This window comes from Silurus aristotelis, assembly GCF_946808225.1.
Source record: "Silurus aristotelis genome assembly, chromosome: 2".
Taxonomy (NCBI): domain Eukaryota; kingdom Metazoa; phylum Chordata; class Actinopteri; order Siluriformes; family Siluridae; genus Silurus; species Silurus aristotelis.
Genome location: NC_139575.1, coordinates 25,177,460 through 25,192,726, shown reverse-complemented (window position 1 = coordinate 25,192,726; position 15,267 = coordinate 25,177,460). Strand labels below are relative to the sequence as shown.

Genomic DNA, 15,267 nt, shown 5'->3' with positions numbered 1-15,267 from the left:
GCATTTTATATCTGCTTATAGTATGGAGTAAAATTAAACAGATTTCAAACAGAAATCTTAAAGAACATGCCTTACATAGATATCAAGTCTTTTGCCAAATGCCATGAAAACTAAGCCTTAGAACTCACTACACAGGTTATTGGTTGCATAAAATGAACTACCGGAAATCCGACATCACATCTAATATCTATACATTGTTTACATTATATGCTCCATATGCTAATGCAGACCAGTCCATCGCTTCTGGAAAAAGATTCCAAAAGAAATATGTCTAAATCACAGCATCCCATGTAAAATGTTTTTCAGAACAAAACACTAACAAACTGGAAATCAATAAATAATGTGACTATTGCATAAAAAAAAGAAAAATTTGAATCAGCTGCATAGACATGGCTGCTTCAATCAAACCAAAAACCAAACTAGGACCCTCAGGAAAAAAGAAAAAACTTTGGCCTGGAATGCCACATATGAGAAGAGGAAAAACGACAAAAATGGATAAATAAATAAATACAAATGTGAAAAATTAGGACCTCCTTCATGTCTCAACATTGAACTCTACTGTACAATAGATGGAATGGTTTCTCACTGTGCTGTAATTCAAACTAAAACTTTTAAAATATAACTGCATTAGTTAAGCACTGCAGAGTTTTTTAGTTATTTACTTAAAAATATTATGAAATCATTAATGAGAGGATCCCTTGCAACTGCTTTGTATAATGCAACATTTATTCTGTATCAAGTTAGATTTTTTTCGGGCACTTCACAGGAAATAGTTTGGGTTCCTCTGCTATAAACAAACCATATAATTCAGACATAATGGCAAAAACAAAAAAAGAAAGACACATTCACATAACATTTACAGCAAAGAAAAGTTTGTGTTGTACATTAATGAACTAAATACATTCCAACTACTAATCCTTGCATGTCCATCGTCCCATGTCCGTCTTGTCTTGTTTTGTTTTTTTCATCAATTGACCTGTAAGTTATGTCCTAAACCCACCACTCTCACACACTGACTCTTAGATTTGTTATATCAAGTACAACAATTCCACATCCAGGAATGTTCATTCAAAAAGGAAATAAATAATGTCTTAATAGCAAAAAACCCACACAAAATAAACAGTGATTTCACTTCCCTTTAAAAGTCTCTGATATGTTTGTGTTGAGTTCCTGTAAAGCCGTTTCCTCAGTATTGACCTAATGTTTACTGTGGATTTTCAACCTCTTAGATATTTAACATTTATAAAGGCTTCACTCTTCTTCGGACAGACAATCTCTTTAGTGTCTCTTCAACCGATGTGGGTGACGGCCAATTTTAAGTGAACTATTAAGGACATATCTTTCATCTAGAGATTTCAGAAACTGGGAAGTGAAATACAAATAGCATTTTTTTTTACATTTTTTTTATTTTATAATTACTTGCTGACCAAAAATTCATTTTGACTCTTACTGTAGGAAAGTCTTTTAAAAAAAATTGTCTTATAAAAATAGAAAATACTAACAAGAAAACACGAAAACAAATGTGCATATTTATCATTCAGACAAATCTGATTTATTCCATAATTTAATACAAAACAATATTTCCAGTATTAAAGAGTGTCTAGAACCCCTCAGAAGGATTCAATGGATTCAGTTGCACCTTTAAGGTTTTTATCTGAACTTACATTAACCTAAACCAATCATCTGAATCACTGGCTGTAATTCAACTGATAGTTTGTGTGTATTATTTTAAACTATATGTTCTATACACATTCATATAGACTTACGGAAATATTCATTACTTTAAGCTAATAGTAAATGGAATTAAAACAGTCATTGATATATTCAAGTATTAATTAATTTAAGTTAAAACTGGGTGTTTACCCAGATTGGTGTGAAAAAAATCAGTCAGTGTTTTTTATTTGGCAACATAAATATGGCAACAGCACACACTTAGGTTACATACATTTAATTTTTGATTCATTGGTGTAAATTCGAATATTATTGTCGTCTTCTTCTTTCGGCTTCTCCCATTAGGGGTCACTACAGTGGATCATCCGTCTCCATACTCCCCTGTCCTCTACATCTGCCACCGATATACCCCATGTCCCTCCTCTGCACATGTCTAAACCATCTCAATCTCGCCTCCCTCACCTTGTCTCCAAAATGTCCTACATTCACGATCCCTCTAATAAACTTATTTCCAATTCTTCCCATCCTGAAGAGAAAGATATGGATTAAGTATCCTTATTGTTGTATAAAAGTTAAGGACACTGTGCAGTTGGGGACTCCGGCAAGACTCGCTATTGCCGCATAACTAAAAGGGAGAGCCATAAGGTAACAAAGACATGAGGGATCTCTGGGATAAGAGACGGCTCACCACACCACTGTCAGCAAACCTGAGTGAACTTGTAAAAGTGATGGGACGACAGCATACTGTTCCTTTACCTAAAAAAAGGCTACCGATAAAAGGCTGGGCTGAAGAAACAATGATTTCAGTCTCGACTTGAACACTGAGCCTGTGTTTGAGTCCTCTGAACACTAATTGAAGGCTGTTTCACAACTGTGGGGCTTTATTAGACAAAAAGATCTGCCTGCTTTGTAGTATTCATTATTTGAGGTACCAACAAATAGCCTGCACATTTTGATCTAAGAAGGACTGGGGTCTCACCACTGTCTTATAAACTTAATCTTTCACTCTTCCTTCAGTATCACACCTATACCATTTCTCTTTCTATCCACATATTGATAGAACAGTTTAAACCCACCTCTAATGTTCCTGGCCTTACTCCCTTTTCACTTCGTCTCCTGAACACACAACATATTGACCTTCCTCTGCTCCATCATATCAGCTATCTCTTTCCCTTTACCCGTCATAGTACTAACATTTAAAGTGCCAACCCTAACCTTCACTTCACCTTTTCCTGCTGTCTTTGTAGACGTCTTCCTCCTCTCCTTCTCCTCCTTTGGCCAGCATTAGCCCAACTTCCACCGGTACCCTGCTGGCTAATGATACCTGTGGTGGTCGTTGGTAACCCGGGCCTCAAACGATCCAGTATAAAATTCAGGTTTCTGATTGGCATATTTAATTTGCCACATTTTACACTGGATGCCCTTCCTAACGAGCAAGTTTTTTTGGATAGTTGCATACCGTAGCAAAACAAACATAAACTGGTTCTTGCTCAGTTCATGCTTAACAGCTGTAAAAATATTCACCATGTTCCTGCATCATCACATGGTCAGAGCAAACACACACTCACACTGTATAGTAGTAGTGAAGTAGTTAAATGTGATCCAAAAGCATCACATTTAACGAAAACACACCAATTCAAATGTCAAAAAAACTGAATATAGTGACATGCCAATCAGCTAATCAACTAAGAACACCTGCAAAGGATTCCTGAGTCTTCAAAATGGTCTCTCAGTTTGGTTCACTAGGCTACACAATCATGGGGAAGACTGCTGATCTGAATGTTGTCCAGAAGACAATCATTGACACCCTTCACAAACATTCATTACCAAAGAAGCTACTGTTCACAGAGTGCTGCATTCAAGCATGTTAACAGAAAGTTGAGTGGAAGGAAAAAGTGTGGAAGAAAAAGATGCAGAACCAACCAAGAACCACAGCCTTGAGAGGCTTGTCAAACAAAATTCTATTAAAAAATTTGGGTGAACTTTACAAGGAATGGACTGAGGCTGGGGTCAAGGCATTAAGAGCCAAGAGCCACCACACACAAACGTGTGAAGGAATTTGGCTACAGTTGTCGTTTTCCTCTTGTTAAGCCACTCCTGAACCACAGAGAACGTCAAAGGCTTCTTACCTGAGAGAAGAAGAACTGGACTGTTACCCAGTGGTCAAAAGTCCTCTTTTCAGATGAGAGCAAGTTTTGTATTTCATTTGGAAACCAAGGTCCTACAGTCTGGAAGAAGGGTGGAGAAGCTCATAGCCAAAGTTGCTTGAAGTCTAGTGTTAAGTTTCCAGAGTCTGTGATGATTTGGGGTGCAATGTCGTCTGCTGGTGTTGGTCCACTGTATTGTATTTCATTTGGAAACCAAGGTCCTACAGTCTGGAAGAAGGGTGGAGAAGCTCATAGCCAAAGTTGCTCGAAGTCTAGTGTTAAGTTTTCACGGTCTGTGATGATTTGGGGTGCAATGTCGTCTGCTGGTGTTGGTCCACTGTGTTTTTTGAAAACTAAAGTCACTGCACCTGTTTACCAAAAAATTTTAAAGCACTTCATGCTTCCTTCTGCTGACCAGCTTTTTAAAGATGCTGATTTCATTTTTCAGCAGGATTTGGCACCTGCCCACACTGCCAAAAGCACCAAAAGTTGTTTAAATGACCATGGTGTTGGTGTGCTTGACTGGCCAGCAAACTCACCAGACCTGAACCCAGTAAAGAATCTATGGGTTATTGTCGAGGAAAATGAGTAACAAGAGACCAAAAAATGCAAATGAGCTGAAGGCCACTGTCAAAGAAACCTGGGCTTCCATAACGCCTCAGCAGTGCCACAGACTGATCACCTCCATGCCACGCCGAATCGAGGCAGTAATTAAAGCAAAAGAAGCCCCTACCAAGTATTGAGTACATATACAGTAAATTAACATACTTTCCAGGAGACCAACAATTCACAAAAAATCTTTTTTTTTTTTTTATCGGTCGTATGAAGTATAAGTTTTTGAGACAGTGAATTGGTGGGTTTTTGTTAAATGTGAGCCAAAATCATCACAATTAAAAGAACCAAAGTCTTAAACTACTTCAGTCTGTGTGCATTGAATTTATTTAATACATTAGTTTCACAATTTGAGTTGAATTACTGAAATAAATAAACTTTTCAACGATATTCTAATTTATTAAGATACACCTGTATATTCTCAGTTTAAACAGTTGATGTTTTGTTTTATTGTTTTACTGTGAACAGAATACGGATTTATGAGATTTGCAAACTGTTTTTATTTACATTTTTCACAGTGTCCCAACTTTTTTCAGAAATGTGGTTGTACAGACAACAAAGTTTCAAAATGTTAAAGGTTCATTACAACAATACTAACAATACATTTCATTAACAGAACAAATTTCTGAATGAATCAGTAGTATTTACCTACCAGTGTATAAAGCCTGATAATAGTGTTGATAGTGTTGTGTAAAGAGACTGATGTGGATGATGCTGACAAAGTGGGAACTCGTTTTCACATAGAAAATCGTTCTTTCAAGTAAAACATTTTACATTGTATGAAATAACGTGAATTAATTGACATATTGTAAGAATAGGGACTGCATAGATTATAATACACATATAAATGAAAGTTTTTCCTTTTTTAATGGAATAAATACAACATGGAGACATGTTCCCTTAGAAAATATAATTTGAAAGAATTTCACCCATAGCTACATATACAGCTACAGGTGATGTGCTTCAGGGAAGTATAGTACACAAAGTCTATCAGCTGTGCAGCGGAAATGCTACATGCTGCAAATTGTAAGAAATAACAAAAGTCACTTGATCTAGCAGTAGTAGTATTAGAACAGTTTTGTTCATTATTGACCTGTGCTTATTATTGGTGTACGGATATGGCATATTGTATCATTCAATACAAGGATCTCAAATAAAAATGTAAGCTTAATGACACACACTGTCATTTTTCACACTGTCCTCTTGTTTTTTTTGTTTTGTTTAATCCAGGTTTAAGAATTCACAAGGACAACAGGAAAGTTAATATTTAATAAGTGGAGGATGAATGCTGAATGCATCCCGTGCTTATGAGTCACGGCATCAAGGCTCCTGTGAATTTTATACGTCATTGGTTTGTTTAAAAATACAAACGCAAAAAAAAATAATCGGTGTCTGCGTCATGCTGTAAGTTTCATTGTAAATAATTGGACAAAAAAAATTCCTCTTTTCAGAGATAGTTTTAGGTATTTTTTTATTATGGTTGACATTAAAGTGAAAATGTTGCTAATTAGCTGAAAGGTGTGTTCAAACCAGTGAATGCATGGGAAGTACCAGTCAAAATTATGTCTTACAAACATCTGTAACCATAATCATGTACAGTCACAGCTCAGACAGAGTGAGACCCTATTAAAAAATATTTCCTATGTTGTTTTGGGTTAGTTTTCTTAAATGGTGAATATGCCAAATTGTATAAATGTGCAAGATGAATGTGATGAATTGGAAAAGTTAACAATAAAATGAGAACTATAAAAAGAACAGCACAAGAAAGTAACACCAACACATAAATATGTAATAATTTAATGGCACGAGTTTATCTCTGCATATAACGGTTATTTTATCCATTGTCAGCTTTGCATTGCAGCCATAAATGATGGCTTTAAGTTTGTCAGCAGTCCAATGGCAGGCCACTCCAACCCATGTAAACCATATCTCCATGAAGCTTGCTTTGTGCACAGGGGCATTGTCAAAATGCAACAGATTTTGTTGTCCTAGTGCAGTAGCATTTTGGGGAAGACCCACATATGGCTATGAGTCAGGTGTCCCAATGTCCCAATTGAAGTTTACTAATTTCAAAAGAGAACAATAAATACATAAATAAACATTGACATTTATGTAAATATGGTGATAGAAAACTAAAGATTTCAAACAAATAAAATACATACAATACAATAGATGGTTTTTAAAAGGTTGCCTGGAACTGGAAAATAAATATAGAAATATCTTCATTGATAGGTTCCAATCTCATGTGGAAAGGAGGTAGTAAAAAAAACAATCAAAATGCAGTGTCTGTCTCCCTTTTCTTTACGATTACATTAGACATTGTAATACGTCATACATTTCACTTTTAAAAAGGCTCTAAAGTCTCTGAAGTGTTATAAATGTACATGAAATCTAATCATGTCTCTCAGACGTGGAAAAAATATAGTATGCCGTTTCTATTTCTTTTCACTGAACTAAGTCTCTCTTTTTCTCTTCTAGTAGGACAGTGTCTATGTACTTATTCTTCTGGCTTTCAGATCGGTTCCTTGATCTCGATGAATATCGTGACAGGCGTACACTATCATTTAAAGAGCTGATCGTTAAACGACGTGAGGCTTTGTTGAAGGAGGTCCGGAAACTTTCTCCAGCGAAATAGTACAGGAGGGGGTTCAGACAGCTGTTGGATGCAGCCATGCACAGTGTGATGACCAAAATCTTGAGCAGGTATGCCTCCTGCTCTTTGTTCTGTGCGACAGCGGCATGCAGATGAAGTGTGCGGACTATATGGTATGGTGCAAAGCACAGCAGAAAGGTGCTGAGGATCACGATGATTAGGTACACAGCGCGCAAGTGCTGGTTCTGCTTTCGGACCTGTACCTTCTGTTTGGCAAACAGTTTTTGGATGATGCACCCATAGCAGCCCAAAATGATCAAAAATGGGATCAGGAAGCCAAAGACCAGTCCCACATAACTGAGTTGTTGTATCTGTTTCCAGTCTCCGCTTTTTTTTATTTCAAAACATCCCTTTTCCCCTTTATCAGGCGAAGCTCCAGAAAGCAGGAAAGGAATGGACATGACCGCGACAAACAACCAGATGCATAAACATGCCAAACTGGCCCGTCGCACTGTCACCAGGCTCTTATTTCGAATGGGGTGCACCACTGCGATATAGCGCAGCACACTTAGGCCCGTGAGAAACAACACACTGGTATAGAGATTCACATAGAAAGAGAACACACACCAGCGACACAGCCAGTCCCAAAAATCCCAATGACATTCCCTAAAGTAGTAAATCAGGCGAAAGGGCAACGTTAAAGAGAAACAAACATCAGAAATAGCCAGGTTGATCATGAACACAGTGTTGGCTGTCTTCTTGGTTGTCTTCCTCAGGAACACATATAGAGCGACCAAGTTGCTGAAGAATCCAAGTGGAACCATTATGGTATAGGTGATAGTGTATGCTAGGTATTTGAACTCGGTGCAGTTGGTCTGATTCAGAGAATAATTGTTCATTGTGGATGGTGTAACCAGAGTATCTAAAGGGAAAAGAAAACATGATTAAGTTTCAAGAGTATTAATATTTTAAGTATAAAAAGTAGTACACAAATTGGGATATTTTGGGATCCTTAATACATAACTGGGATCCTTAATAAACAAGTCAGAAGTGGGAGTGGCAAGTAAACTCCCAAAGACAACAAGTGGAAAAAACCTTGATAGTTAAAAGGGAATCTATGTTGCAGCTCCTTTTGTATAATTAATAGTTAATTAATGATAAATGGCTCTTTATTGTTATGAAACAGCAGATATAAAACAGCAGCCCGAAAACCAAAGGCCGAACTGAAGTCCACGAACAGGATCCTCACATAAGTTCCCAGTTTGACCAGATGTCGCTGGATGAAGGGCAGTCCTATGTTCACTGCATCGTTTACAGACCTGGTTGCTCGGTAAGCAAACTGCAGGGGGTCCAGCAAGAGTCCAGTGATGTCCTTTAAATAAACCAACACCAGTCTCTCAAATTACTTCATGACCACAGATGTTAGGCAAAAGATCTGTAGTCGTTAAGTTAAGTTTTTGGTTTCTTTGTGTTTTTGTCTCTGGTGGGGCGTGTAATATGCTGTTTGAATTTTGGAAGTTCCTGTGTGAGGTTTGCCTTATTGAAGTCCCCGAAAATGATTCTAGATTCTAGTCTGGGTGTCATTGCTCAGTGTCTGCACAACAACGCACTGAGATTAGGGTAAGGTTCTTCAATAAACCTCTTAACTCTCTGTTGTTCGTCTTGTGAGGTACATTTACATTTATGGCATTTGGCATATGCCCTTATCCAGAGCGACTTATTTTATCTAATTCATACAATTGAGCAGCTATGGTGTGAAGGGCCTTGCTCAAGAGTGGCACCTTGGTGTGGCTGGGACTTGAACTCATGACCATCAGATCCAAAAGTCCAATGCCTTAACCACTAAGCTACCACCTCCCCATGATGTAGCATCATGACTAAGCCTGCATTCTGACTCCAACTTACTTTCAGTTTGGGCTACGGGAAGAAATGTATTTTGTTAAATTGGACACGTAATAATTATTTTATAAGCATACCACTCCTTATAAAGCAGCACAACTTGTACATGCGTCAGGTCAATTAATCAGCACATTAACTTGCAGACTGGGCTTCCCAAAACAATTTTTACATTCTCGATCACTGGACTTCTAATAACATTCATCTGTTCCCAATCACACACACACCCTAATAATAAGAGCTCTAATAGTACTGGTTTTGCTGCTCTGTCCTGGCCTGACTCTGTCATTTTGTTTACTTTGAACAAGCCTATCAGTTTTGGATTTTATGCCTCTCATTTAATAAAAAGATGCCCTTATTCAGAGCGATTTATAACTTAAATCTTATTTATACAACTGAACGGTTAAGGGTTAAGGGACTTTCTCAAGGCCCCAGCAGTAATTTAATTTAAACTCACCAATTTATGATCAGAAGTCCAATGTTTACAACGGTTCATTACACTTTACAGCAATCTAAATAAACTATAAAAACATTTCAATATTGTTAAAGGCATCTTTGCCTTACATTTTTTTTACACCTACCAAAAATTTGTCAGTCATGTACATACTGATTCAAATATAAACAACAGACATTTTGGGAAACTGACAACTCTGGGTTGAAGGAGCTTTTGATTTATGTCCGTATGTCTACTAGCAGCCAAGAAAACAGATGAAAGATATGACCTTAAAGGACATATTTAGACAAATGTTTGCAATCTGTCCCCTAAATGTACCAGTAAAAGCTTTAAACATGTGTATTAAATTCTGCTCCAGTAGAGCATTTCAACCATCAACCGTTTGTTTGCTGTTCATTTCTTGAGAAACGTGATTAAGAAGCTTAAGAATGAAGCTCTTTCCAATTAACCCATAAAAAGAACCACAGTCTGGTGATGAGGTAGGGTGTGACTTTGAAGGTATGTGTATACTGTAGTACTTGGAATTTTAAATGAACTTCCTTGTAGACTATTTTGTATTAATTCATACTAGTTAATAGTAGACTATGTCTGACGAGACACAAGACACATTGAAAGAAAGAGCGAGTGAGAGTGAGAGTCTGTCTGACAAGCTGCAATGCAAATTTAAAATATGAGTTTATGTTAACAAACAAAAGAAGCCAGGTAGCAAGAGGAATGCAAATGATATATGCAAACACACGCAAACAACGACAAACGCCATCTGTAATGCATAAATAGACAAAGAAATAGTTGCTTTCTGCAAAATTATATACATCGTTCGACTACTTGAAAATCTACTCATACAAGTGAGACACTGGTGCTACATTATAAAATCTCCGTGTAAATAAAGACTCGTTGACAATCAGAGAGAGACTCAGTGTCCGGTCCTGAGAGCATTAGAGTCTGAGTGACTTAAAAATAAATAAAAAAGAAATATTTTTAAAGAGGGAAAACAAATTAAATAAAAGTCATGGCGACACGCGTATGTGTATGAGTGTATGTGGTGGTGCCCTGTAATGTATTAGAGTGTGTTCCACAGGTAGACGTGACACTAACCAGTATAATGAAGATGTAAATAAATAGACAACTGTTTTTATATATAATAATAGTAAATACTACTACTACTACTACTACTACTACTACTACTACTAATAATAATAATAATAATAATAATTATTATTATTATTATTATTACATTTTGTTCGCCTTTAAAAACAAAAAACAAAACAAAAAAACTCACGTTCCATGGTAGATCTCCTTATCCTCACGAACACATGCTGAAGTGCGGCACAAACAAAACTTCAGAAAGTCCATGTTTTGGAAGCCAAAGTGGGCATTTCCTTAGAAGAGAAGCTGCTCCCATGGTATGTAAGGGATCCTCTGGTCTCCACGCAGGAGCACGCAGTGCTGTGTGGAGTCTACTGTTTAAAAAAAAGAAAAAGAAAAGAAAAACACTGCACCGCAATGAGCAGAGGTTCAGGTTCAGGTGTGTATCTGCAGGATGAGCCGGTTTACTTCTAAGCTGGAGGTTTACTCCCAATTCGGGTGAAAATACGTTGGGTGTCCTCCTCCTCCTCCGCCTATTTGTATTGAACCAATCCTTTCACGTTATGTGCCAAGTGATGAACCCAGCGGCGGTACAGCTTTACTCCTTACTACAGCAGCGTTTACAATTCGTCCAGCTCTGCTGCCGAGAATAATGTTAGTTTCTCATTACTTCAAATAGCATAGCACAAGTTTACTGGATCTGTTCACCAGATGCTTTTTATATAGCCATAAAACCCCCCACTTTAAACGGTATCAGAACTTCAGATATAAAAAACGAAGTTTTAAAGAAGTTTTTTCCCCCTTCTTTTTTACATGACTATAAACAGCATTAATATTTTGTAGTCATGATCTTATATCTCAATCCAAAATTTGGGGGATACCTAACAAAATCACATCCATATCTACTTATTGAACATCCTAAGTTTAGTCCCGCTTCATTTCCGCTCTTCCAGGAACGCTTTCCACTACATTTTGGACTATAGCTGTGGGGATTTTAATTCAATTCAATTCAATTCGTTTGAATTTGTACCAAAAGGGAAACCATTTTCTTCTGGGTGGCAATAAATGTCCATTCATTACAGTTACATCACTGTTGAGGTGTGCTGTTCAGCAGTGCTTGAACTGAGTCAAGTCTTAACACCCCTTAATCTATTTTTTACTTGTCCTGGGGGCTCCCTAATGCCTTATGGGGGGGTCCCGGATCATCCCGGCAGGTGGATTATTATTATTAAATATCAACAATATTTAAAACAGAATCAATTAATAATTGATTACCATCCATTGTCGCAACATATTGTGAGGTATTGCAGAAGTCTGACGTCACTACCTGGAATGGTTTTTTATCTTATCCAACAAATCTAGAAAGTATAACTCTTTTGCCTCTTTTTATCAAGTATTATGACAGTCTTTTAAAGGGCAGTGTGTGTGCTTTTACACAGCTGTAACTGGCAGCAACAATCTCTTCCAATAATACCATATACCTAATTTAAAGAGTAATCCAGCCATTAGGGTTGCACAAGCCAGTGCACTCTTAGTGCCCGTCCCAAGCCCACTGTTGGTACTATGACTGGTAAAGGTAGAGAGGTAGCTGATATGATGGAGAGGAGAAAGCTGGATTTGTTGTGTGTTCAGGAGACCAAGTGGAAAGGAAATGAGTCCAGGAACATTGGAGGGGGTTTGACCTGTTCTATCATGGTGTGGATGGAAAGAAAATTGGTGTAGTTGTGATACTGAGGTAAGAGTAGAGTGAGAGTCTATTGGGGGGTGAAGAGAGTTTCTGATAGGGTGATGAACTTGAAGCTGGAAGGTGAAGGGAAAGACTAAAAGACTGGTGATTTGGGCAGATTTCAATGATCATGTTGGTGAAGGAAACAGAGGTGATGAGGAGGTGATGGGTAGGTATGGCCTTAAGGAGAGGAATGTAAAAGGGCAGATGGTTGTAGATTTTGATTTTAAAAGGATGGAAATGGCAATGGTAAATAGTAATTTTAAGAAGAAGGATGATCATAGGGTGATGTATAAGAGTGGAGGAAGGTGCACACAGGTGGATTATATTCTATGTAGGAAATGCAACCTGAAGGAGTTCGGAGACTGTAAGGTGTTGGCAGGGGACAGTGTAGCTAGACATCATCAGATGGTGGTCTGTAGGATGGCTATGGAGGTGAAGAAGAAGAGGAGGAGTGTGAGGACTCAAAGAAGAATAAGATGGTGGAAACTGAAGGAGTAAGACTGTAGTGTGAGATTCAGGGAAGAGGTCAGACAGGGGCTCGGTGGTGGTGAAGAGGTGCTGGATGACTGGGCAACTACTGCTGGAGTGATAAGGGAGACAGCTACGAAGGTACTTGGTGTGACATCTGGAAAGCAAAAGTAAGACAAACAGACCGAGCTGGGAAGGATGTGCTGCAAGTTAGAGCCATAAAGGATGGAGATGGAAATGTGTTTAGTGTTGAGAAGATGGAGGGAGTATTTTGAGCAGATGATGAATGAGGAAAATGAGAGAGAGAGAGAGAGAGAGAGAGAGAGAGAGAGAGAGAGAGAGAGAGAGAGAGAGAGAGAGGTGCGGTTTGCAGGGAGAAGAGGTGAAGAAGGTGGAGGAGGTCAGGTACCTGGGGTCAACAGTGCAAAGTAATAGAGGGTGTGTTAGAGAAGTGAAGTAAAGAGTGCAGACAGGGTGGAGTGGGTGGAGAAAGATGTCAGGAGTGATTTGTGATAGAAGAGTATCTGCAAGAGTGAAAGGGAAGGTTTATAAAAATGTGGTGAGACCTGTTATGTTGTATGATTCAGAGACAGTGGCATTGAGTAAAAGACAGGAGGTGGCGCTGGAAGTAGCAGAGCTGAAGATGTTGAGATTTTCGTTTGGAGTGACAACGATGGACAGGATTAGAAATGAGTTTATTAGCGGTACCGCGCATGTCCTAAAACATTGCTTTATAGAAAAGGGGTGAGAAACAAAAAAGTAATTTGAGTTAACCGAACGCCATAGTGGACACTCTGCAAAAGTGAAAGAACCTTTCTTTGTTTCAAGTTTTATGGCATTAAGTTTGTGTAAAACACTGCATTTGGCAGAAACCCAGCTTATCACTTAGAGTACACCGTCCCCACACTGAAGATTGATGATGGTAGCATCATGTTGTATGGAAGCTTTTCCTTAACAGAAACTGGGAACTGACAGGATTAAGGGCTTAGCAAATATTTGATAACCCTATGAATCCTACGATGAAAACATGTTCCAGATGGCTAAAGAGTTTGTAGTCGTTATTTAGGAAAGATGTTCACCTTCCTGCTGGAACCTGACCCATAGCATTTAGGCAGTTTTCTATATTGTATAATTTCACATCCTAGAACAGAAATGTCATAATTGAAGCACAGACACTCAGCCTAGTTGAGAAACAGTGGCAGTTTTTGTGTACAAACTGTCTCCTTCCAACAAGACAGAGCTTGAGAAATTTCCCAAGTGGAATGTGCCGAAATATCACAATCCAGATGTGCACAGCTGATAGAGACGTATTTCTCCCATATCACAGCAAAGCTTTTTCAAACAAGATATAGCCTAGGGAGTGAATACTTGTGACATTTGTTTCTACCCATTTCTGATAGGAAACACATTGTGGTAGGGGTCTATTTAGAGGCTTTAAGAGTTGCTTCATAAACAAACAAAGAAAGCATCAGGGTTCGATGTTAAACCTTTTGTTTTTGATGAGTCTATAATTTATTCATGAACAAACAAAAACCATCACATGCCTCTGAATTGAACATGCAATTAAAAAACAGAACAACAGAATTGGACCGTCCTCATTTATTATGCTCACAAACTGAATACAGCTTTCTTTTTCCCAAGCTCATCACAATTCATGTTCACCAGCCGAGATATTCTGAGGCTTTAGGACCAATTCCACAATTTAATTTGGTCTTTAACATGACACACCATTCAGAAGTGGACCACTAGCTGAAAATTAGGCTACAAAAAAAAAAGAAATGAAGAACTAAAAAAACAAAAAAAACTAAAGACCTGGAGGATATGGGTATGTAAATATCAGTTTCAAATACTAAATTCAAAATTAAATGTTGCTGTTTTGTCTGGAAGACTGCCTGCTTTCAATAATGTAACATGGGGAATGTTGATGTTAGAAATGGTTTCTTTTATTTGTGCAGGTTACAAACTGTGCAGGAGTTGACTACCCTACAACATATATTGATATATTGATTATAAACTCTGTTTTATGTATAAAAACACAGCTAGCCCAGTTTATGTTGATGTTGGCCCTATAATACGAGGGAAAATTAATTGCCTTGAAAGTAGGTAAATTTTTTTTACAATTATTAGAGTGAGATAGAAAAGCAATTGTTTTTTAGGTAACTGAGAAAATCATCAGACTGTAAGCATTACACTGCATATACATCACAGTAGAAAGATGTATGCACATTCAACAGTTCCCTGGTGCATAGACTTCTGGCAAAGAACATCACAGATAAACTAGTCATAAATCTCATTGCTTAATGATTTTCAAGTACGCTGAGAATGTTGGCAGCTGTGTAATGGTGCTATTAACAATGCTAGAACAGTTAGGTTTTGGTCCATTTAAAGAAGAAAAAACCCACTGCAAATCAATATGAAGTTATTGATTGACCAGCTTTATAATAATAATGACTTATTATTGGAGACTGATTTGCATTGCTCACTCCTATGAGGATAGGGGACAAGTCCCATGGGGAAGGAGGGGGGTCACCAAATGTTTTGATGAAAATAGTAATAGTGTGACCATTTGCAGTAATCAGATCTCAACCCAAATAAACACCACAGTCAATAC

General features: G+C 37.8%; 1 protein-coding gene across 1 annotated transcript; it reads right to left on the bottom strand.

The window, feature by feature from the left end:
* Positions 1-5,633: 5,633 nt before the first annotated feature.
* cysltr3 (cysteinyl leukotriene receptor 3) lies at positions 5,634-11,072 on the bottom strand. The gene is made up of 2 exons (XM_083560090.1): positions 10,653-11,072; positions 5,634-7,945 (listed from the first exon to the last, which is right to left on the bottom strand). The coding sequence occupies exons 1-2, from the start codon at positions 10,657-10,659 to the stop codon at positions 6,876-6,878; spliced, it is 1,077 nt and encodes a 358-aa protein (XP_083416216.1). The 5' UTR covers positions 10,660-11,072; the 3' UTR covers positions 5,634-6,875.
* Between the last annotated feature and the right edge of the window lie 4,195 nt (positions 11,073-15,267).